At 43.3% G+C, this 26426-nt stretch overlaps 1 protein-coding gene and 1 pseudogene across 1 annotated transcript in view; one reads left to right on the forward strand and one right to left on the reverse strand.

Annotated features, from left to right (window-relative positions):
- INTS9 (integrator complex subunit 9) overlaps nt 1–26426 on the reverse strand; it is a 74606-nt gene that overhangs the window by 4036 nt on the left and 44144 nt on the right. The window contains 8 exon segments of the mRNA XM_045535576.1: nt 195–293; nt 2830–2997; nt 5321–5445; nt 8219–8390; nt 10600–10660; nt 15179–15359; nt 17667–17778; nt 25658–25792. Coding sequence (XP_045391532.1) covers nt 195–293; nt 2830–2997; nt 5321–5445; nt 8219–8390; nt 10600–10660; nt 15179–15359; nt 17667–17778; nt 25658–25792 — 1053 coding nt within the window.
- Nucleotides 24257–24569, forward strand: LOC123626710 (annotated as a pseudogene).

Consider the following 26426-nt stretch of genomic DNA (forward strand, 5'->3'; position numbering starts at 1 on the left):
TATATGTCCTTGTCTTTCTTCCCCGCTCCCCAAGGCACGTGGCCAGATAAAAAAAAAGTCAAGAATTTACATGAAGCACCCTCCTTGTTTCACACACAGTCCATTAAGGGGCCTGCTCTCTAACTTCCGCGGCTTGCAAAGCAATGGCCCGTGGCTCCCCCTGTTCACGCCCAGCCCACCGCCTCCCACGGTACCTGAAGAACGTGCTTGTTATCTTTAGTGTGCAGCACGGCCGAGACGGTTGCCAAGGAGATGCCAGGCTTGATCTCCATAGGCACCAGCGAATCTGCGAGCTGGAAGCAAAGGCAGGTTCAGACAGGCTCCCTCGCAGGCTGGGGGAATAGGGGCTGCAGCCCCACCCTTCCAGGTCAAGTTCAAGGGTGGGCGATGTCCCAGAGGCTGGGGTCCCATGTCCACCAGGCTCACAGCCGTATGCCCCCTGCCCAGCTTGGTGGCAAAGGCACCAATTATCTAGAGAAGTGTCAAAGCTGAGCCTTTAATAATCATTATTTACATCATTACAGTCTAAAACGACCAAATAACTTTAAGGAAGAAAAGAGGTAAATTTTCCAAATAAATACCTCCATGATATACACACAGACAAACCTCTATCAATCCCAACAGAGACAGGAGGGAAGAGAATACAAGGAAAAAGGACAAACTGGCCAGGAGGACTGACCCGACTGAGCCTGGCTTTCCCGTGACGCGGTGCCTCCCAGGGGCTTCGCAGTGAGGTCACCCAGGATAGCCACCTGTCCCTGTGTGCCAGACCCCAGTGTGCTGACCCCTCTACATCTCTCTTTTGTTTGTCACCCAAAAATAATGAAGTGGCAACACCCTGCCAAGGCACCCAGCATCCGAATGCCACAGCCTCACACTTATCCTTCAGGTGGCTTCCAAACCCCTCTCACAGTGTCTCCCCCAAACCTACCAGGGCTCCCCCTTACTCAACATGCATACCAAGTGCAGACTTCCCACTCAGTTTGGCCTCTGGTTCACCCCCGTCCCCTCTCCAGGTGACTAGTGTCAGGCAGGAAGGACACAGACAGCAGCACTTGAGTTCCTTCATTCCTGAAAATCTGACTTCTCCCAAAGGTGGAACCCACAGCTTTCCCTGTGGGGTCGTTCTCTCCCTGCCACCTGCACCTAACGCATGCCCTCCTCTACACAGCTGTAGTGCAGCACGGTCTTACTGGGAGCGTGTTGTTCTCACAGACATGCAGACCTCTACCCAGCCAAGCTGCCTTTATTTTAGAAACAAAAATAGGCTGGGCTCAGTGGCTCACGCCTGTAATCCTAGCACTCTGGGAGGCCGAGGCAGGAGGATCACTTCAGCTCAGGAGTTTGAGACCAGCCTGAGCAAGAGCGAGACCCCATCTCTGTAAAAAAAATTAGCCAAGCACAGTGGCACACGCCTATAGTCCCAGCTACTTCGGAGGCTGAGGCAGGAGGATCACTTGAGGCCAGGAGTTGGAGGTTGCAGTGAGCTATGGTGATGCCACTGCACTCTACCCAGGGTGACAGAGTGGGACCCTGTCTTTAAAAAAAAAAAAATGTAAGGCACTATTACGTAAACATGAAAATCACTATCAAATGGGCAGAAGCAGCAGCTTAGGATATTAAAACGTAAGACGGCTTGGCAAACAGTATGTGAGGACTATTTCATGCGATAAAATACGGGCAAGTGTGACATGCTCCTGACAGAGGAGACAGATGTGCACCAGGCTCTGCTCTCCCCTCTGTCCCATCCATAAGGAGGCTTTTCCTCCCTACACTGCGGTCACCCCCGTCACAGGTGAGGCTGGGGTGGGAGGTCTGGGGGTGGCATCCTGGGAACCGAGGAGGGGAGACTGCCTGGGTCGCTGGGAACTAACTCCATTTCCAAGACGACTCTGAAGCTGGGCTCTTCTCGGGGACAAACGTCACGCGGCAGCTCTGCCAGAAGGGAAGTCCACCCACACCCCCACAGTCAGGCACCTCTGGGAGGGAGGGGTGTCCCCGTGCCACTCGAGACTTTCCTAGCCCAGGCCCGTGAGGGCCGATAGCTCTGATCTCCTGCTCTGAACTTGTAAGGACCAGAGGGATTTATGAAGAAGCTGCAGAGGGTACACCTTCATTTGGGGGAGAAACAACATCCTTTAGTAGCAGCAAAACAGAACAAGCAGCAACAGAGCTTAACCCTTTCATCTCACACATGCACTGTCCAGGCATGTGGTCAGTTGATACTTTTGGTCCTACTTTGCATTGTATTTTAAGAACGATGAAAACTTCTATCTTTGCATGAAGTGAAATCAGCAGAAATAAGCAGAGAGAACAATCTGGAGTCTGAGGGACAGCTGTGGGGCTCGGCTCAGGCTGCTGGCCTGGCAGCAGTGGGAGGCTGCGGAGGAGGAAGGGAAGTTGATGATGCAGGCAGCTGATATTATTAATAGATAAATATCAGGGTAGCAACTTTCTCACTCATCTACCATATGCTGTTTCCTGGAACTGATTATCTTCCATCTATTCAAATCCAGAAAAATATCCAAATGTATTTGAAAAGCGGGCCTAGAAAAGCCTTCAGGGCAGCCAGGCGGCTGGCTGCTCGAGGCCCCCAGGCAGCAGCTCCCAACCCGAGTGCAGGGCAGCCGGGTGCGGCTGCAGGGCCGGGTCCAGCTGGGGTGCTGGCCCTCTGTGGCCCCTGTTCTGGGTGGGGCCCTCAATGTTGTCCCTGTGCGTCCCTGGACGCCATGCAGTGTATTCGCAGAGTGAGACGAGACCACAGACAGAGCACTATCCCCCACTGATGTCCCCGACCTTTGAGAAGAATCACGAGAGAGCGTGGCTCACCTCCGGCATGATCTCGATCTTCTCGTACCGACGTTTGAAGGGCAGGGTGAGGACCTCGGCCCGCCGATAGGACGTTGCTGGGGGCTGGCAGTCGATCACAAGGTCTGTCCTGTGGGACTGGGCTGGGGGTGGCTGGGTGTACTGCTCAGGACAGACCACGTGCAGGGGCTGAGGAGCCAACGGGACAGGGTCAACGGGGTAAGGCAAGAAAGGGGACAAGACCGTGAAGCAGAGCGGCCGCTCCCTACCCCACCTCTCGCCGCCGCGCAGGCTCCCCACTTTCAGGCCCCGTGAGCACTGCTCTCCCGCACCCGCGCGGCCAGAGGGGAGTAGGGGGTAGAATGAACATCTCAGAGAAGCCCCTTAACTGCCAGCTGCGTGAGTGAGTGAGGGATTTACTGCCTCAGTCTGCATTTCTTTTTTTCACTCTATTTAGGTAACTTTCATGGTGACTTCCACATCTCACTCCCAAGTGGTCTCTGAGCTCTTGGAGGGCACAGTCGTCTGGTAACATTTAGCGCACGCCAACTGTACCCGCTCTTGGCCGGGTAACCTTTCCTGCCAGGCTGGCGTTCTGGGTGTGGAGTTTCTTCTGGTGTCTGCAGGTCAAGTGGTGTTAGCCACTGGGCACGGGTCAGGTCACATGCTCAACTGTGCATGACAGTGAATCAGAGACAGAACTTTTTTTTTTTTTTAAACAAAATGTCTTTCTTTTCGTTATCTTGAGAGGAAAAAAAAATCGGTAAACCAATGTTTACTTTGGACAAATATCACCCAATTGGAAAGTAATGTTGGCAGCACACAGGGTCATTGTATCATACCCCTGCTTTTCAGAGTTTAGGCCACGCCACAAATTCTTTGAAGAATAAGGTTTTCCTGCCAACATAGGAAGATCATTTGAAGCCAGGAGTTTGAGACCAGCCTGAGCAAGAGCGAGACCCCGTCTCTATTAAAAATAGAAAAATTAGCTGGGCATGTTGACGTATGCCTGTAGTCCCAGCTATTCAGGAGGCTGAGGCATTGCTTGAGCCCAGGAGTTTGAGGTTGCAGTGAGCTATGATGACACCATTTGTACTCTAGCCAGGGCGACAGAGTGAGACCCTGTCTCAAAAAAAAAAAAAAAAAAAAGAATAAGGCTTTCCAACAAGCTGAACTAGTTGGATTTAAAACAGCACCTGTTTCTCAGGGCTGACACTTTTCTTCTTCAAACTGCCGTTTGTTTTTCTTCCTGACCTGGTTAGTCTCTTGAGCTCAAAGCCATCTGACTACACGACCACAGCCAGGCTTCTCCCAGGTTTTCCTCTCCTCAAGTGGAGACGAGGTGGCCTCCGGTTTACAAGGTCAGCAGGCTGCAGAGGGGCGTGAGGAGCACGCAGAGGGCTTAGGGACTGGGAATTGAAGTTTCTGAGTCATGAAAAACAACAGGCTCTTAACCATTTTTTCCAGCACGTTGATGAACACACATGGGGCATCACAGGGCCATACAGGCCCCAAACCGGCTACCTGCTCTACTCGCACCTGGAGAAAGCCCATGTTCTTTCCCCATAGGGCGAGCAAGTCAGTGATCACCGGAATCCACTCTCCCTGCATTCCTGAGGTCTCCAGCTTTCCTGTTTTTTGCTCCCCTGCCGTAGAGTTTTGTGGAAGGGCCTCTCTTCCTGAGGTCAAGGAGTCTGTGCAGAGGAGGAAAGAGAACTTCTGGCCTAGGCCAAGAGGTGAAGAGTGCCAGTCCCACCTGCTGAGTGACGGACGAGGCGGGAGGCGGTGCCAGGGCACCCGGCCCTCCTTGACGCTTCTGAAAACACCGAGGGAGTGGGAATGCAGCAACTTCCCTCTCACCTGTTCTACGCCGCCTTCCTCGCCAATTCCAAGTAGTCTCCCTGTTCCCAGCTGCCAGAAAACCTTCTAGGCATGCACTGACTGACCTGGCGAGTGCTTCTGTCTCCCTGCTCTCCCTCCCCCTCCCCCTGCCGTTTGCAGATTCTTCCCTTAATCTACCACTTTACCCCAACTGCTCCTTCCCTTTCTCTAGGGCAGAAAGTGCAACCGAACCCAAACCAAACCGAATCTCTAAAACACCACCACAACCCTGCTTGTGGCACTGGCCCACATGTGCAACGAGGGCCCAACACATGTTCTAATTAAACCGCCTTTCAGCTTAGTGAGTATGTTCTTAGAATGACTTTTTTGGGGGGCGTGGTGAGGGAGAGTTGGTGGGTTTTAAGTGGACACAGATAGTCCTCATTAAAAAGTTCTAGAGTGTTTTTTCTCCCTTCCACTTTTGATTTCTTTAGAATGGAAACGTCTTTCAGGGTGTAAAGCCCACTCCTTCTAAGTGTGAAGAGTAACCAGCACACGTCCCAGCATTCTGCAGACGTTTGAGAATCGAGGAGGACAAGAGGTCAGGTACAGCTAGATGGCCCTCCCCCACCCACAGATGTACAGAGGTAACGTGACCACGTGACAACACTGACGGAGCTTCCTTCGTTACCTGCACTTCTTTAAGCAGCTTGGACACCTGGATGAAGTTCAGCCGCGTATCAATGGGGCAGTAGATGCACTTCATGGCCAGCGGCTGGTAGGGAGCCAGGGCCTCCAGGTAGGAGAAGTCCGGTTCTAAGCAAGGTAACAAAAAAGACGTTTTATTTAATAAAACGTAGGCAACAGAGGAGCTGCCAAGTGAGGCGACAGCTGGTGTGGTGAGGGCCCAGCAGACGGTCAGCGAGGTTAGGAGAGTGAGCCTGACGGTGCATGCAGGTGAGTCAGTGGAGTCCAAAATCAGGCACGGGAGGAGCTGGCGCGAACCCTGTGCGATGGATGTGGAATGCGAGGAACAGTGTGGGCTCAAAGTTTCCAACACAGATGAAGAGGCACATGAGCGATATGAGGGATAAATAAGTAAGCGGGGGAGAAGGCAAAGCTCTTCTTCACAAGAAAACACCAATTGATGAATGCAAAAAGATGAAATTTAAAAAAAATCACCATCTGGTAATGATTTATTCAGACCAGAACCATTAATAAATGCTAAGAAAATTTGATAAAAATTTGAGGAAGAACAGTATATATACACAGTTTCAAAGCGTCCCCCATAAGATACTGATTAAATACAAAGAGAAAAACAGTGACTTCACGGTGGAAAGGCCTGCACAGAGCAAGGCAGTCAGGAATCGACATGCTCAACGTTAACACCCAGGTGCAGGACAGACGTCAGAACGTCCACCTGACAGGAGGCACCCAGGAGACAGATGCACAGCCTTGACCCCGTATCGACAAACGTTTCTGCTGAGACCATGGCATTCATTCCCCAGCAAGCCCAGCTGGGAGCCATCCTTGCTATACGCTCACTTTCTCTTGAGGGCCGCTGCAGCCGGCTCGGCAGGGATCGATCCATCCACTCAAGGAAGCGGCCCACCGTGAGCCCAAAACACTGGCGCAGTCCTGATGTGGTCAAGGACACTCAATTCCCAGCAGTCTGTGCCCAGGGAGGACGGTACCCCTGGCTTAAGCTCACCTGGCACACGGACTTCTCCAGTGTCTTCAGGACAACTGGTAGAACTTCCAGACAGGTAAGCTACCACCCCCAGAACACCCCAAATGAGATAAGCGCAGGCCACCACGGGGGGAATACTGACTCCCTTTCCACGTGAACAGTAGTCACAGCACAACAAAAAACGTGGCCCAAAACTTCACCCTGACACTGGGAGACATCAGAAATCACACAGCTTCTGCTCTGGAAGCCCAGCAAACCAGTTTAAATGGAATTTCATTTCCCAGAGATGTTATGGGCAATCACACAGCCCTGATTTCTTCTTAGCTAAAGGAAAACGTATACTAGAGTAACACTTCTGACTGCTCATGTAAATGCTGTACCTACTGTCATGTCAGAGAGTCATAGCTCATCAAAAGGAGAGACCAACCTTAGTCCTACTATGTACAATGATTTCTGGACAACCTCCTGATCAGAAAACTCTTGTCAAGTGTGAAGTTATGAGTATTGTGAATCAATGTCGTGGCCCAACTTCCTCTGCCTGTGGCCCAAAAAGGAGGCCCAAGAGGAGAAAAGCAGCCCCTGGTGACCGGCAGCTCTCCCAGCACTTCCTGCTTGGCTGTGGTGTTAGCAGGAGCTGGCCTGTCACCCACGCCAGGCCACAGTGTTCTCCTTGTGTGCAAACACAACTTCACAGGACACCAACATCAGACAGGGCCACTCGGTAACCATGACAAATCCAGCCAAAAATAAGACCCTCTTGTAATCATGCCTGAAGACAAAACAGAAAACTGTCCTGACAACAAACAATCAAACATTACCCTATCCTGGCCCCCTTCTTGTGTTCGAGGTAAGAATCAGTCAGACATCCAGTCGTGGCATTACTCCTGTGCCCTGGCAGCACCCAGTGCAGAGTGATGTCTCCTGTCCTCAAACCACCCCCAATCCTACACGGAGGCCCTTTTGCCATCCTTTGTGCAGCGTGTGTCCCCCTCACCGCACCGAGGCAAAAACCCAACTTTGTTCAACCACAGGTGTGTTCCTGGGGGCCTGTGTACAGAGGCACTGACAATCCTCACAAACTGAGGCTGGGCACAGGGAAGGGCCAAAGCGTCTCTGACCCCAATGCTTTTGGTATAACTACACTCTCTGTTCCAAAACCCAAGTCTTAAAACTATTTAGGAAACGCTGGGCCGGGAGAATGTGGCTGGCACTTTCTCACCAGCCGTTACGTGCCAGGTGCTGTACTAGGTGCTCACACATGGTATTTCCCCAGTGCCCAGAGCCACCCAAGCAGGTGCTTATCAACAATCTCATTTACAAGGACGGTGAGGCTCGGTGAGTGACGTGGCTGAGGTTACAGCAAGTTGGGCCACATTTCAGATCAAGGTTTTTTACTTCATAGCCCATAAGGTTTCTAAAACTTAAGGCTGACTGAGGCTGACCTTAAATCAATAAAATAATGTAGTGATTATCTAAGTAAACCCCCTACTTGGGCTTATTAAAGAGTTTTTTTTTCCCCTGAGGGATTTGTCTCCAGAAGAAAAATTGCAGCCAGAGTGAACTACAATCAAAGGAGAAAGATCCATCTTAGTAAATAATTCCTAAAGGGTAAAACAAGACTGCTTACTGGAATTACTGCAGTTCTCGAAACGGCTTACAAAATCCTATCAAAAAGCAGTTCAGGAGAATTCTGTCTCAGGGAAAAATCTTAAAAAACAGATATGAAAGCCTCAATACTCAGTTAGCTAACAGTATACTGTTTTGCTCTTACTCTTTGCCTTGGGGTGTCTTCATTCTTTGGTACTTACAATAAAACAATGATCATATTTACTGTAAAATCTATCTCTGGGCTAGTGGTTCCAGGGGAAAGGGCCGAGGTTTGCTTACTTTTCAATTTACCTGTGAATATGACAGTGTTGAGACTAGATTTTCCCCAGAGCTCCATGAAGTGGACCACGTCCCCAAACCGGAGGGAAGGGTGCCCAGTGAACACCACACACGGCTGTCGGAAATCATTGCTGAAGTCTCCATGGATGCTGGGGTAGTGTTTCAGCTTATTGGTCTGAATGAGCTAGAGTAGACATGAAAAAATATGAAGAGATGTTAGCCTGCCTAGGCTGAAGGAAGAACCAAAGCATGGGGGGTTGGGCAGAACTGAATTAAAAATAAAAAGATGGCAAACCATAGACTGGGAGACATTATTTGCAAAAGACAATCTGATAGAGGACTGTTGCCCAAAATTTACAAACCCTTAAACCTCAGCAAAAAGCAAATGAACAACCCTACTAAAAAGTGGGCAAAAGATTTGAACAGACACCTCATCAAAGAAGAGATACAAATGGCAAATAAGCATTCCATACCATATTTCATCAGGAAATTGCAAATTAAAACAATGAGATACCATTATACCACTACACGCCTATTATGATAGAATGGCCAAAATCCAGAACACTGGACTCTCTCTGTTATTTGATGGGTTATATTCACTGCTAGCGTTATTTATTTTGATGCTCCACTGATCTCAGAGGTAGCCTTCTGACATGGCCCTATTGTTGTCTGAGAACACAGCAAGATCTTCTAGCTTTATCTTGTATTTTCCAAAGAGGCCTAGTTCCTTTAAAGTGGAGAATGGTATTTAGAAACCAAGATCTGGGTGCTAAATGTGTTCATCGGCTGGTAGAGTGTCACTACCCCTAGGGCCTCTCAGTGGACAGAGGTAGCAGAAGATACGTATGTGTATGTACACGTGTACACATGTGCACAAGTATATTTCTTTCTGTGTCTGTCTACACATACTGAAAATGAGTTCACACCAGTACCACCAATTCAATCCAACACTACAAGATTCATTCTAATCTTCACTCTTTCCATATCTTTAACTCCCTACCTTGATGAATTTTTTACAAAGTGAACACACGTGCATCAAGAAGTGACGCATTACTAGCTCCCCAGAAATCCCTCTCTGTCCCCTCCAGTCACAACTGTCCCACCCCCACCTCCAGGATAACCACTATTCCAGCTTCTGATACCATGGCTTAGTTTATTGTGTTTTTGAACTTTTATATAAATAAAATTACACCACATCTACTCTTTTATATCTGGCTTCTTTTCACTCTTTCACATTATATCTGTGGAGTGTGTCTATACTGTTGCATATAATTGGAGTTTATTCATGCTCATTGATGTAAGAGGTATTCCACTACACAAATATACCCCAAAATCCATTCTACTGAATTCATGAGCATTTGGGTATATTTCAGCACTGTTACCAAGATTCCAGATTTTTGTATGTATCTTTTGGTAATATACCTTTGCATTCTGTAGATACTTCAGGAACAAAATTCCCGAGGCATAGAGCATTTTGTTTAGCAGATACTGCCAGATAGTTTTCTAAAGTGGTTATACCAATTTTAGACATCCTTTTAATAAAAATGTAACAAAAAATGAGTAACTCTATTATCCAATAGTAGGAGAATCATTAAGTTCATTATAGTATGTTCATGACTTGGTACGGAAATTAAGCAGCAACAATCAGAATATGAGGCATACAGAGAAATGTCCATAACATATCATTTAGTGAAAAAAAAAAAACAATGAAAACAAAACTGTGTATTCAGCTATATAAAAATACTCATCAGTTCTGTGAGGGAGGTGGAATTTTTCTGTTTTTTAAGCTGAAATGTTATTTTCGACATTAAAAATTTACTTAGATGATTGACATAACTCACTGGAAAGAACACTTTTAACAATAAATAGATCTGTTACCCAAAAAAAGCAGTAGTATATACTAGAATAAAACTCCTTGTCCGGTCAACAGAACAGACGTAGGCTATGAATTGTATAAACACAGTACGGGATGAACATACCTAATCCAAAAATCCAAAATCCGAAATGTTTCAGAATCTGAAACTTTCTGAGCGCTGACATGATGCTTAAAGGAAATGCTCACTGGAGCATTCTGAATTTCAGATTTTCAAATTTGGGATGTTCAACTGGTAAGTATAATGCAGATATTCCCAAATCTGAAAAAAATCTTAAGTCTGAAACACTTCCAGTCACAAGTATTTCAGACAAGGGATGCTCCACCTGTGCTAATATAATGTTAATAATAGAAAAACAAATGAGTCTTGAGTTAGAGTACGCCACGCCACCTGACTTGGGAAGCAAAGGGACACACAGGCCTACCTAAGAGCACTTCTATCTAATGACCTGCTATCCTCATCCGCGTCAAGTTATCTATATCTCTTTCTTTCCATGCCCCAGTAATTCTGTTTTCTTACCTCTGCATGAGGAAAAGGTGGTTCTGGGAGATACACCTTGCTCTGTTTGTTGTGACAAAGCCTTGGAAAGAGGAAACACAGATCAGCAGTTAGGGAGGGCACACTGTGGCATTTGCTGCCACCTACTGGCAGCACTGCAAATACGAAATACTGAAGTGTATTTAAAATTTTCCTGCCAGTGAATATCACTGTGAATAAAAGCCAGTGTCTACAGAGTATTCAGGACATAAGTATCTTGTGGGCAATTTTTTTTTAACCTTTGGAATTTCTCAATACACTTTTTATTAAAAAACTTACTGTTTTGGAATAATTTTAAAGAAAAGTTGCAAATGCAGTGCATTTCCACAGACCTTTACCCTATGTCCCCAATGTTAACATATTACATAACTGTGGCACATTTGTCAGACTAAGAAATTAATATCAGTATGTTACAATTAACTAAACTCTAGACTTCATTAGGATTTCACCAGTTTTTCCACTCATATCCTTTTCATGTTCCAGGATCCAATCCAAGATAGAATATGGCGTCTAGCTATGATCAGTTTTGAGGAGGAAGTGATTGATCTAACCGTTTTCAGAACCATGACTTTCTTTGTGCATGCACTAGTTCATTAACAGCAGCACTGCTAACTCCAGCAGGAGAGTCACGGAGGGTCTCGGGCTGGAGACACTGTGAATGTTTTAGTCATCTATGTTTTTTCCTAATCTACGACTTTAAAATACAGAGAGGTCTGTGTAAAGCAAATGAAGCAAAACGTTTACAATTGATAAAACAATGTATGTGGGTATTGTGTAGGTCTGACATTTTTTAAAAGTTGGAAAAAATATGTGTAGTGATGTACACTTGTTAGAGTCTACTTCTAAGAAGTCTGTCCAAACGAGATGAAAGCATTTAAACAATTCCAATGGGTACTACTTTTGGGGGAGGAGTTCAGGACTTCAGGGCTTGGATTTTGTATTAACAATACAGTATATCTAATTTTTCTTATCCTTAGTTTCCTTTAATCTTGATTTCAAAAACATTGCTTTATATCCTTTTTGGAAGAAGATATAAATATGGAAGCAAGATGCTTCTGCAGGGTTACCTTATAGTATTTAAAATAGATATTACAGTTCAAAAGTTCCAACGTTATTTAGATTGTTCCAAGGACATTATGCTACCTCCATTAGAAGGGGCAGATTAGGGATACACGGCAGATTGCAACATGACTAGAGATCGCGAAGCCCACCTACATAGGGTATCTGTGGCCAGATAAGAGAAACAGCTCCTTCGTGCTCTGTTCCAGAATCCTCACAGGCACAACAAACAGGGACCCACACCCTTTCCCAGAGAGGCTGACGGAGCTGATTACAGTTTGCTTCTTCTGGGGCTGGAGTTTACCAGGGGATCTGCATTTACTGGGTTATCAGGAATTATAAGGAATAAATGATTCTTCCGGAATCATCTCTAATTGGGAGTCTAAGAGACCTTCCTGCTCCCCGACAGCCAGACCTCAGGTACTAAACACTCTCCAGGGCACTGCTTGTTCAACAAAAGATCAGAGAGGGCTTTAGGAGCCAGGCCCTTCCATCTCCACCCCCTGCAAAAACAAACCCAAACAACCAAGCAAGCCCTTAGCCTGGAGCCAGGGAAGACACTGGGATGGCAAGGAGCCAGGCTTCTGTAGGTGCCAAAGCAGGACCATGTGGAGGCCAGAGCAGAACCTCTGAGAACGAGAAGCCCAGAGCCCAGGAGGACAGGCTGGGCCTGAGACTGAACACCCAGAGCAGCCGCTGTGGGGATACTGACTCTGAGAGCAACGAAGGGGAGAGGACACAAAACCCTCAGGATGGGCTGTGGTGGTCCCAGCTTGGGGGGCCAGGACTTCTCTAGCTCCATAGCAATCAGTTGCTCAATTAATACAAGTCTGGAGCTAGCATCCATCCACGTAAGTAACTGAGTTCTTTAGGGAGAAAGTGCTTTACAGCAAGGCTGTATAAAAGAGAACAGCAACATCAAATAGGGATGAGTGCTACCCCAGTGACTGGTAAACTCTGTTTCAAAATAGGAAAAACTCTTAAGACAGTGGTTCTCAACCTCCAGCACACACCAGAATGGCCTTGCTGAGCTTTGCAAAGCCCAATACCTTGCTGTCTCAGACTGATTAAATCCAGATCTCCAGGGGTGGGACCCAGCAACAGCAGTGTTACGCTTCTCAGGCAATTCCAATGTGGGCCCAGGATGAGAATTGCCAGCTCTCTGAGGTGGAGGGAGGGGGACCACCCACCCTGGTTGGCGGGTGACCGGGAGGTGGAACTTTCAGTGCTAAAGCTGGGACAGTGGGTCACCCTGCGTAGAACTTACACAAGGAAAATATTTTCTTAAATTTTTAAAAATAAAACACGTTTGTGTAAATTACACTGCGGGAGGAATATGTGTGCTAAATTTCTCTTATTCTTTCTATTTTAACTGTTCCTCCTCTCTCTTTTCCTTAATGCTCTTTCTCCACCCACCCCTGAACGTGGACACTACTTAGATGGAGTTCCATCCTTTACCCACTGCTCTCCTAACCCTAAATCCTCTCCCGAGGCAATCCCATTCATTCTTGTGGCTTCAGTCACCTCAATGTTGAGGACACTTCAACCTTAACTGTGGCCCAGGCTTCTCACATCTCTGGATTGCAAACGCTTCACCCGCATACACCCTCAGGCACCACAAACGCCCCAAGGACCAAACCCAACCACGCCAACCACCCTGCTGCATGGACCTGCTCTTTCTTTGTAGAGCCTGTTTTGTTTGGCGTCAACACCACCCACCACACTAGAAATTGAGGCATCAATCTTGACTGCTACGTTGTCTATGTCAAATAACCAACAAGTTCTGTCAGTTCTTTTCCAATCACCTCTCAAACTGGTTCCTCCCTTACGTTTCTATAGGATATTGTGTTAATAGATTGGAGTCTTACCTCTCTTGGCCTCTGAAAAGACTCTTTCCTTGTACCTCAGTCTTACTTCCCTCCTACCCCCCCAACTTCACGTAATTACAAGAAGAACCATACAAAATGCAAATATAATTGTGTCAATTTCCTGCTTGAAATCCTCCAATGAGTCCCACTGTTGACAGGATGCCTCTAGCCTCATATCCTACCATTCCCCACCCTGAACTTTATACTCTAACAGTGAAGAACTATGGACAGTTCTCTGAACAAACCAAACCATTCAAACCTCCCCGCTATGTCTCGGCCTATGTCATCCCCTCGGCTCACACCATCCACCTGAGCGGCCCACCCACCTCGCCCTCAGACAGCGTTTCTGTAGTGCTGAGCCCACTCTCCCTTCAGGAGCATCTTCTTCCAGGAGGCCTTTACCATACAGATACATGCATGCACTTGTGTGCGTACGCACGTGTACCTGCATCTCTGTCAGATTATTTCCAAGTGGTAGGAGGTTTACACAACTGCCTCTTCCTTCAAGGTACAGATCCTTAAGGTCAGAGAACCCTTCGTGTGCCCAGTGCTTAAGACATGGTGGCACTTAACAAAGGTTTACGGATTGAACTAAATAAAACTATAGCTGGAAACAAGATGAAGTAATTATGTGATCTCTAGTTTAAGATTCTAAGGGAGGGATATTAAAATAAGCTTAAAAGACAGAGAGACAACACATGTCTCAGGATGGAAATATTACCAAAAAGATGTCAGTTTGTCATTTATAGGTTTTATGCACTCAAAAAGATATTCTGAAAATTGATAAAGTAATTCTGTAGTTCTCACACAAAAATAATTATCTCGTACAATTATAAATGAGGCTACTGTTATTAACAGATATTAGCACCACATTGGCCAAAGCATGGATGGATGAAGCAATCAGGATAGTCTAGAAACAAAACGTAGTACATATAAAAGTTTAGCATTTGATATTAATACAAATCAGTTGAAAAAGTTAACATTATTCAATAAATAGTATCTGGACATGTATTACTTGACTATTTGGGAAAAAAGTAAAGTTAACGCTTCTCTTCATATGATACACGAAAACAAATTTCAGATACAATAGTTGGGGGGTCAAAAAAGAAGGAAATAAGAAACCATAATAAAAATGAAAGAAAATATGTTTAGTCATGTGATATCTATAGGGGAAAGAATTTTCTAAATATTATATCAATAGAAGAAATCACAAAAGATACTAAAATTATCAATATGTAAAACTAAAAAACTCTTGTCAAAAAAAAAAAAAAAGAAAAAAAATCAAAGGCATAAATGCAATGTGGTAGTCTGGATTGGGTCCCGGAACAGAAAAAGGACATTAGTCGAAAAACTGGTACAATGAGCATAAAGATTAGAGTTTAGTTATTAATAATATGCTAATGTTAATTTCTTTTTTTGACAAATGTATATGGCCATGTGAGACATTAACATTAGGCGAAACTGAGGGAAAGGTATATGGGAACTCTCTGTGCTACCTTTATCTTTTATGTGAATTTAAAATCATTCCAAAGTAGTAAGTTTAATAGTAATGTGAGAAAAAAACAGATTATTTTTGTTCTTACTGCTTGAATATCCTGAATCAAACAGAATTCGTAGAGAAAACACTGACATACCACTCAGCAAAAATCTGAGAAAACTCAAGTGAGCTGTTGGCCACGGGGGAGATGAAGTACAGGGGGACGCTGGAGAGTCCGGCTGAGTCGATGTACTGGTACAGGCACTCCAGGAGGTCATAGATCACTCCAGAAGGGTAGCAGGGGACCAACACGTTTCCTCCATTCCGGACTGTCAGGGCTAGAAAAGGTGGAAGCCAGAGGGAGCAGAAATATTATCAGAAGAAGTGTTATAAAGGTAGAATATAAATTTTAAAATAATATTTGCATTTCTTTTGTTTTTCTACTTCTGTTTTTATAATTCACTCACATGTAAAATAATCCGCTTCTTTTGAAGAACACATCAAGGGGACTCTAGAGGGTGCTGATTTTTCATCAGTCTAATCTACGTCCCTGGGAATAGAGTGTGCAATTAAGGCTTTGGGTTTTAAAGATTACCAGCCGCAGCTGAGCTTCAGGACAGAACCTCCAAGCTCCTTCTCTGTTTAGACCCTGCTCAACAATTGGCTGGATTTGTCTCTGTTCAGTCTCTGACCGTGGTTATGTGACCTATAAGGAAATAGGCTAAGTCTTTCTACTTGATTCATTTTGGTGTTTTCTTTCGTTAACCTTTGTTCGTAAGAAAATCCTCTATACTTTAAATATTTAAAATAAGTTATTAAATGAGGAATTGAAACTTACTGGTTTTAAAAAACAAACAACCCAACCAAAGTGCCTACTCAAGTTTGTCTTCATTTAGTTTCCAAAACAAATCGATACAGTGGCTTTTGGGCAAAGAATCTTTGATGCCTCATATCCTCCTCTGTTCCCAACTCTTACGTACGGGTTCAGCTAGGTGCTGTAATTTGAGCCCTGGTGGACTCGCTATTACTGGAGTATGGTACATAAGAGAAAATCAACATCACTGGTTTTCGCTCAAGAGCCTGGCTTGAACCCTACCTTTGTCCCAAGATACAGGACCACAGGTAAGCCACCACAACCTTGCTAGGACTCAGTTTCCTTACCCGTTATATGAAAGGAATGAATGAGATCTGTGACTTTCAAGCTTTAGTTTGGTATGAAAATTACCAGAGAACATGTTGAAAATGCAGCTTTTCTTCTGGGTTTACTCCTCTCCCCAGAGATTCTGATTTACTAGGTCTATGGTAGGGCCCCCCAAATTTGCATTTTTAATAAGCAGCCTCATTAATCTTGAGGCAGGTGGTGAGTGCACTCCACTTTGAGAGACAGTAGATTTGATGCGAGGTGGCTTTCAAACCCAAAGTTCTTTGAGTCTGTGATTCTAGATTGTGGTCAAACATACAAAACAAAGATTCTATTTGAAATTAGTTCAATACTTTGTCCAAGGTAAGAATAAATGACCTTTGCCTTAGTATCAGCAAAGAACAAAAATAGACTATGATTATTAGCACGGCTAAGTGAAATTTCAAAGGGCAATCCCTTTCACGTAAATATAAGAAGACTATTTCTCTTTCCTAGAGCAGAGGTAGTATCACTTAGAGTTCTGAGCTCATTAACTCCTCTTTGGTAACTGTTATGGACTGAATGTTTGTGTTCCCCTCAAAAATTCGTATGTTGTAGTCCTCACCCTCAATGTGATGACACTATGAGGTAGGAATTTTAGGGAGGTCATTAGGTTTAGACGAGGTCATGGGGTAGAGCCACCACGATGGGATCAGTGCCCTTGTAAGAGGAGGAAGAGACAGTACAGCTTCCTCTCTTCATGTGAGGACTCAGCAAGAAGGTGGCCACCTGCAAGCAGCAAGAAGGCCTTCATCAGGGCACGACCATGTTGGCACCCTGATCGCAGACTTCCTAGTCTCCAGAACTGTGGCATTTCGTTATGGCAGCCCAAGCAGACTAAAATAACCAACGTATCTTTCTAAAAGAAAGGCAAGATTTCTAGATTTCATTGACAAATATATCCAAAGGAAAATAAATTTCTTTCAGGTAAAAAACACTCTCTCTCTCAATTTGGTGTTCCTCCAAAGAAGGCAAAATAAAACCTACCAAATTTTAGTGGGGAAAAAATACACCTGCTCATTGTATCAGTGCTGTGAATTCAAAGTGAAATAGTCTTTTCTGTGCTATTATTAACACTGGCAAAGCAAAGATGTGATTCTTGCCTTGACAACTGCTACCCTGTAAGTACTCCCTCCCCCGACCAAGTCCCACCAAAGGGCAAGGGGGCAGATAAAAATGGTCTGTGAGATGTTGACTATTTGGTGTATAAAATGCTAAAGATTCTGATGTACTTACAACCCTTCTTACTGTACCTTCAGATTTAAGTTACTTAAGAATTGCTCTTACTGACGACAGGAGGCTCGGAAGGATGGGCAGAAATGGTGGAAGTAAATGGGGAGGGGGAGAAATGCCTTAAAAGGGGACTCAGAGGTGTAAATATGAAGGGAGGGGAAAAATACTACAGAGTATCAAAAAATGAATTCAAGGTGTAGCACCCAACTTAAGATTTGAGGTGGTTACATACCTAGGTTGCTGCAGAACTCTCCCACCATGCCATCGGGGTTTGCAGTGGGAATCTGGGTAAGGCCCGTCAAAACGAGAACATCACTGTTTTTGAGAGAAGCTTGGTCCATTGGCTGAAAAACAACAGAGAATTATGCTTAGTAATTTAAAAAGGAATGTTACCCATAAATAGTAAAGGAACAGGAAAATACAATATTGCTCTTTCTATGTCCAACCCATCACCAGGTTCTCTTATCTCCTCTACTGAAAAGTCTTGTCACTGACCAGCGGCTGCCTAAGCAGGGTGGGGACTGACAGGCGGAGGCACGAGGGAACCTCACTGAGAGATGCCAGGTTCGGTATCTTGACTGAGGCAGTGATTACATCATATCAAAATTCATGGAACTGTACATTTAAGATCTTTGTGTTTCACTATATAACATGAATTTTACCTTAATTAAAACAAAGCATCTCAAATTTCTATAATGCTTTACTTTTTCTCTAAATCCTACCACACATATTACCCGCAGTTCTCAAACTTCAGTGCATCAGACTCACCTGGAGGGAGTGTTAAAACATGGAGTGCGGGGCCCACTCCCAGAGTTTCTGACTCAGGTCTGAGGTGGGGCCTGAGGATTTGCATTTTTCACAAGTCCCCAGGAGATGTTGCTGTTGTTGGCCTGAAGACCACACTTTGAGAACCACTAAATTGTATAATTTGATTCTCAAAATAACTCTATGAAGTACAGGAAATAAGTGTATGTTATGGGAATATGGGAGTCGGGACTCAAAGAGGTGAGGTGATTTACCCCAAGTCCAAGTGGCAGAGAAGCCACCAAGAACCCTGGATTAGGGATTGGAAACCTGAATCTACTCCCAACTCCATGACTAGTCCCACGACCTTGGCAAGGCTCTGAGCTGGGTTTCCTATGAAATGGGGCTATTTCTCACCTTTCTCTCTTAGATGACTTCTGTATGTCTCATGAACTAACATACATGACCTTCTTGTGACCTAGGAACTCCTACAGCACACTAGTATGTGATCCTTAGGATGTGCTTTTACTTTTTGTCAGCACAATTTGAATTTAATCTTGATTGTTTTCAGAGCATTTAAAAAAACACTGCCTTTTCTAAATAAACCAGGATTCAAATTAGAAACAAAAGTGAAGGCTCATTGATTGAGGTGCTGGAAAGCTCACAAATGTTCTCATCTTGTAACACACTTTCCTCACCTCCATTTAAAATACCCACTGGAATGTTAGAAGAAAAAAGCCATCAACACAGTTTACTAAGAATCCTTATCCCTCTTTTCTCTGTTCTACCCAGTGAATTTCCCAATAAAGAAATAAAATTCCAAATACTAGGGCAGCAAAGTTCCACCATCTGGATTGCAATCTCTGAGGGTATGTGCCTTCTGAAACATCTGCCTTTAGCATTTTATATAAGCATGGATACATGGGCTTCATTATTTTTTAAAATAATACGATTGCAGTCATATGTTATAAGCACCTTTACAGTCTGAAAAACATTCACCATTAATGTCCAGTGGTGAAGATGACAACAATGTGTGAATATCTTCTCATTTCTATTTGCACAGATACGTACCAATGCATATAAGGGCTTTTTCTCTGCTTGGGCAGCAGAACTGATCTATCTATTTGTATTTCTCTAACAAATACATATGCTTTCATTGTTTCCATAGAAGAAAGAAAGGGAAGTAAAGCACAGTGGTTTTTAGCAGCGGATTAGTAATGAACTCAGATTGTTTCCTGAATGTGTGCGTCAACTGGAAGGAACCAGAATAGTAACAAAAGGGACCAAATGTCCCTGGGTAGCACATTTACCTTAAAATGGCAACAATTTTATATGGACCTGTTAGAGTAAGTCAGTAATGATCCCCAGAGCTCAAGGGGGATGGGGGACCTCAGAGAGCCCAGGAACCCCCTCAAATGGTATACACAATTCTGTGTGTGCCTATGTGCATTTTTCCATAGATTTCAGTGGATTGTCATGCAGGGCTATGACCCCAAAAAGGTTAGGAACTATTGATCCAGATAAAAACATATAATGGGGAGCAAACTCTGGCCCTGAAAATATTATCTCTGAACCTCGGCCACCAGCATCTTCTTCCTTTGAAAATTAAATGCCCACAAACAAGCAGAGGCAGCGCTACAATGTGAAGACCACGGGGTTGGAGCAGTTGTAAGAAACTTCGAGATCAGGTCAGACTGGATGTTTGCAATTTTAGCTCTATAACTCAGAGACATTTCTTATTGATTCCCAGGGCTACTGTAAAGGAGGAGGCTTAAAAGGCTTTTAGTGACACATTCCAAACCAAGCTGACACCTCAAACATCTCCATGTCACCACCAAAGGGCAAACCTATCTATGACTGGTGTCAATGGCCACTCAGCGAGTGCTTCAAACGGGAGTATCTTGTTCAGACACAAACACAAAGTGAAAAATCCACCTTGTCCAAATATCAACTAAAAATACCTTACAAAGTCACAAACAAGCTTGTGGAATAAAATTTTGAAAAACCCTAAACCCAAGAATGTTATGGTCACTGCATTGGGCCTTTAATAGTTCATTTTAATTTTTATTGAACACTTCGCAAAAGGCATGAGAAAAAGAGGACCCAGTCTCTAGAAGCTTCTAATCTAGCTGAAGAGAAAACATTTGTGTATAATTAAAAAAAAAAAAAAAGGATTTTTCAAAAAGCCATAGAAAAGAGAATACAAATTTTAAGAGTTTGCACTGAGTATACCAACGCCAAGAGGAAGGCAGACTCTCCAGCTGCCCTGGGTCAGGTGGGGTCAATAATCCATAGCTTTTTTTTTTTTTTTTTTAATATCTTAAGTTTCTTTACAAACATATCTAGTATTCTATGAGTTCAAGAATTTGATCCATTTTTCAAAGAGACTACACCTCTTAAAATGCTCTTCATATCTGTTAAACGGATGGATTAAAACGTCTTTACTTCTTCACTACTTGGTGGCTTACTATAAAGGAAGGTGCAGCAAATCCAGATTCAAAATACAAAGTCATCAGAATTAGTGACCGCCACTTATTTCCCACCAAAAATGCCAAATTCTTCCCGGGGCCCTCCTCATAGTGGCTCCTACAGACACCTCTGGATGCTGTGTGCCAACATGGCGCTGTTGGAAGCTCTGCAAAAGGCACAGAGACTGAAAGTGGAAGAAATGGCAGCCCCACACTAAGTCCTTTTTTCACCTTTCATAGCTTTCTGATAGCTGAACTTTTGGTTCCAGTTTTCTTTTCTTCTTTGGCTAAGGAACTTAACGCTCAATTTCAGACAGTCTAGGTCACTCACTGCCTTTGGAATGTCTCAGTGACACCTCTCCCCTCCCCACACCAACATGTCCCTTCTGCATAAGCCCCCTGGGCATCCAATATTTTCTATCTCAGCACTAATCACACTGAATTGTCATTGCCTATTTACTTGTCTGTGTCTCCCACAGAACTATGAAGCTCCCTCGGGGCAAGAACTCTGTATCCCTACTGCCTAGCAAAATGCCCGGCACAGAGCAAATACTAAATAAACATTGCTGAATAGATGAATACATAAAAAGAACATGCTCTGGTAGAAAATGTGAGATTTTCACACTGGGAAATAGTATACAGGAAGTCAGGAAGGTGAGAATAAGCATTCAACTGCAGGAGGGGGCATGGGGCATAGGGCAGGGGAAGGCACCGTGTAGATGCCGAATGAATTCACTTGGCTGGGATGGAGAGCCCGCTTTGGGGCTGAGAATGGAGATTAGTGAAAAGGCAGAAAGTGTAATTGGTAAAGGGTCCCAAAGGTCAAAATCGTGCAGACTGACAGAGTGGGCAATAAGGACTCAATGTTCTGGCAAGTCTGATCAAGAAAAAATGAAAACAAAATTTAGAATAAAAGTAGAATTACAAAAAGGTTCAATGAATAAGAGGTATGTAAACAACAAAGGTTTAACAAAAGGCAAGGTTCAATAAATAAAAGAGTATATAAACAACTCTATGCCCGTGATTTTGAAAACTTAGGCAAAAAGGACAAATTTTTGCCAAAACTCTAGCACAATTTTGACTCAGAAAATAGAGTTCAATAATCATAAAAAGAATTAAAATGATAATAACCAGGCCCAGACAGTTTTCTGGGGTATTTGACCAAACATTTGGAAAAAGATAATCTCTATCTTTTGTATTTTTTTATCAATATACCTTGATTTCCAGCAAATGAAGATAGTATAAGAAAATAATGTATGGGCCCATTTTCCACCTATGGATATAGATTATAAATTTCAAAAAAGTACTGGCCAACTGATTCCAGGAGGGTAATTTAAAAAGAATAAATTGTGATCAAGAAAGATTTATCCTAGGAGTATAAGGATGGTTAAATGTGACAAAAGCTAACATTGCAATATATTATATTAACAGTCTAAAAGTAGAAAACTCACATGGTAACCTCAGAGATGCAACAAAAGCATTTGATAAGGTGCAACACCCATATCTGACTTTTAAAAAATCAGAAAGTTAGAAATAGAGAAGAAACTCTATCGTTTCTACAAATGAAAATGTGTAGTAAGCATCATATTTAATGAAGAAACTACAAAAGCTTTCCCGTTCTAATCTGGTTCAAGACAAGGACACCCATTATCATCATCACTTCTGTTTAACGTGGTACTAGAGAGCTCAGTTTCTTGTAACTGAGAAAAAAAAAATAAAAGATATAAAGGTTAGAAGAGAGGAGACAAGACTGTTACATCTTTGCAGATTAACATTACCATCAATAGATACATATTAGAATCAAGAGAATTTAGCATGGTTTCTGAATATCAAATCAATTAAAAAAATTAATATAGAGATCTTGTGATCATTAAAGGATAGTTCTGCTCCTTTTCCATTTGGGATGCTGCACTTTTTTGGTCTCAACTCTCCTCTCTCTGATCAGTCTTGTCCGAGACTACTTTTCTTCCTTCCACTGTCCATTGGTACAATAAATGTTCCCTATGGCTCAGTTTTTGGCCATCAGCCCTTTATTTATATACTTTAAGAAATGTGGCCAGGCATGGTGGCTCATGCCTGCAATTCCAGCACTTTGGGAGGCCAAGGTGGAAGGATTGAGGCCAGGGCAACACAGTGAGACCCCATCTCTAAAAAAAAAAAAAAAATTTTAATTAGCGAGCTGTGGTGGTGTATGCCTGTAGTCTCAGCTGCTTGGGAGGCTAGGCAGGAGGATCGCTTGAGCCCAGGAGTTTGTGGTTGCTGTGAGCTATGATCACACCACTGCACTCTAGCCTGGGCGACAAGAGTGAGAACCTGTCTCTCCAAAAAAAAAGAAATGTAATGACTCTCTAATTTGTCTCCAGACCTGCCTTCACATCCAAGTTCCAGCCCCATGTTTCCACCTGTCTAATGTTCTCTCAAATTCATATTCATCATACCCACTACCCCCTTCTGAAAAAAAATAACCCCTCTGCCAACTCTTCCTCGTCAACTCGATTAGTGTCATTACCACTCTCAATGTCATCCAGACATGAAATCTTTGACTTTTATTTTTCCTTCCCTGAGGGCAGTGGGAATTCAAAAAAATGTTTCTTGAATTAAAGATCTACCAATGTTTTAACTTGTTTCTCCATTCTCACTGCCTCAGGCTTAATTCAAAACTTCATTCTCCCGTGCTTATTAGATTATTATAGCAGCCTCTGATATTCCTCCTGGTTAGTGAGGATTCCACTCAAGTAGACCAGGGGTCAGCAAACTTTTCTGTAAAGTTTAAAGAACTCCGTTGTTATCGTGCACATAGAGCCATAAACAATCCACACACTTGAGTGTGGCTGTATTCCAACAGATGATTACTCATATAGACAGGTCCCCAGGCCGTTTGCGCTAACCTCTGTAGTAGACTATTAAGTTTTTTTCAAACCAAAACTTTTCTTATCCCTGCTAATTCAATACAGAATCCAATTATATAGGTAAAGGAAAATCTAATTTTTTTTCTTTTTAATACAACACAGGTTGCCAGCTAGAAATCAGAATTAATTACTTAGGTATGTTGCTCATTACTTTCAAGACCTCATTTTCTCTTTAAATTTATGGACCTTATAGGAATAATTTACTGGAAATTACATCGGTAGTACTGTAAAGGCTTTGATCTAAGCAGGACAAACTGGAAGAGTTGGCAGCCAAGTCATCTTTCTGTCTTTTATAAAAGAATATATCAGGAATGACAGAAGCTGCCAATAAAAATTTTGATTCAGTGATGTAGATTATCATGACATTGATGGGCTTTTGATTTCAATAAGCAGGAAGGGCCCAAAATTCCTGCTACAGGAAAAAATAGTGTCTTGCCCCCTCTATATCTTGAGATGAAATTTGGTTATAAAAGAAGGTATGAAAAAACAATGCAGAATGGCAGCTCAGAAGCATCTCATTGTTCTAGATTAGCATCCTTTTTCCCCATATTAAAATGGGATATGTAAATTAGCTTGATTTCATCATTACACAGTGCATACGTATATTGAAACATCATGCATTCCATAAATACATACAATTTTTATTTGTTATGAAAAATAAATAGCTTCTTTCTTTCTGTGACAATAGTGTGCCCACAAACATGGTGAATGTTCCTCAAACTGACTGGACCTGTAAGAAGTGTGGCAAGCACCAACCCCACAAACTGACAGTACAAGAAGAGAATTCTCTGGATGTCCAGGGGAAGGTGGCTTTATGACAGGAAGGAGAGTGGCTGGGGTGGGCAGACCAAGCTGGTTTTCTGCAAAAAGGCGAAAACTACAAAGAAGATAGTGCTAAGGTTTGAATGCATTAAGCCCAACTGGAGATCTAAGAGAATGCTGGCTGCTAAGAGACACAAACATTTTGAAATGGGAAAAGATATGAGGAGAAAGGGCCAAATGATCCAGTTATAAGCTTCATCTTTTGTTTTATTATGAAGACAATAAAATCTTTGAGTTATGTTAATAAATAAATGGGATATGGATTTCTACTAGTTATCTATGTACCCATTCATGAGCTAATTAATGTCCCCCACTCCTCCTCAGAGACATGGAAATAACCAGGATTTATGAAATGAACAATTAATTCTTTACAAATACCTAAAAAGGAATAAACATTACAATTATAACAATGTTTACATACTTGGCTTCTTGCCAAATATGACTGTAATGAATGACTAACTTAAAACCTTCCAATGGTTTCCCCTCTATACATTAAAATAGGATTCCTCCTCATGGCCTACAAAGTCCTATGTGACATGGTGTCGCTACTCTCTTGGACATCACTGCTGCCTATACTTAGGTTGCTGTGATCACAATGGCCTTGTCTGCTCTTCAAACATGTTCAGCTTGTTCTTGTTTTAGGGGTCCTCCATCTGTCATCTCTTGGTAATACAAACACTCACAGCTTCACCACGCTCATTTCTTCGGGTCTCAGTTCAAATGAGATCTCCCCAGAGGCTTTCCCTGGCCATCCAATCTAAACTAGTCTCCATCACTCTAGAAATAACCCTGTTTTGTTATTTCCAGTACTTGTATCACAATCTGAAGTGACTTTGCTCATTTGTTTATTCATTTATCTTCTGTACTCCTCACCCCATACATCAATGAAACATGAGATCCATGACCAGGGGCTTTGCCCCTTGGCCAACACTGAATCCCCAATACCTAGGTGAGTGTTTGACACTTGGCCGTTGGTAAGTATTAAATAGCTATAATATCTTCTGAGTAAATGAATAACCATTTGTGTCCCATGTAAGTCTGTGGTCTTTGGAAGGACTGGGGAATCTCAGAATCCTAGAGGTGACCCTAAAGGCAGCAGGATTCTTCCAGAGAAAACTGCAATCCTAAATGTTGAAATTTGAATAGTCTAACTTTTCTAAAGAATATCTGTAGGAAACAAACTTAGGAAGATTTAAAAATGGCTGATGGTACTCTGGACACATTCTGAGTTTGAGTTAATAACCAAAAAGCTGAGTTGTTAAAGGAGAATTTATAATTACCTGGGGATGTGTGGTAAGCAAGGAGGATCCAGAGACGTAAGATACTTTCTCATAATGAGACTGGATGATCCAGTTGGAGCTTCCAAGGGCATAGCCAGAGCTTAGAGGAGTCACCTGGACTGCACCAAAAAGCTCCTAAAAAACCACCACAGTAAACATGTGTGATGAGCTTTCAGTGACACAGTCACACCAGATAAGTTTGCAGGGAAAAAACAACAGAAATATCCTTCTCAGTTTAAAAACAAATTATTTTAAAGTAAACCACAGAAAGTTTAAAAGAAACAAAGACAATGGAGCACACATGTTGTAAACTCTGGCCTTTACTTGTCACCTGACAGTTTCAGCCCTCTCCATGTCCCCAGGCACTCAGGACCCACCAATTAAAAGGCAGAGATGATCTATCACCAAATAGACCAAGGAGTCAAATACTTCGGTTTTCCTTTTTCATTTTAGGTTAGATGTTAGGTTCTTGGTTGTGCTGTAATGGGGCTCTGACAGAAGAAATGGGGACCCTTGTCATTTAGGTCAGAGCTCAGAAGCCATACTCGCCAAACTGCTTCTCTGTTTCCTATTTCATTTGTCCAAAATCTGTAAAGTAGGCCCACTGTTCTGATGTGAAGAGGATGAGATGCCTTTCTCCTGACTCATTACCTGCTGGCCAATCGAACGCTAGCTGGTGATGGGAACGTGAAGGTTAGGAAAGAGCACCAGTAAAAACCTGGGAGGGATGGAGGAAAATCAGATGTTCCGTCTTTTCACCTTATACTAG

This window comes from Lemur catta, chromosome 22 (genome assembly GCF_020740605.2).
Source record: "Lemur catta isolate mLemCat1 chromosome 22, mLemCat1.pri, whole genome shotgun sequence".
Lineage (NCBI taxonomy): Eukaryota > Metazoa > Chordata > Mammalia > Primates > Lemuridae > Lemur > Lemur catta.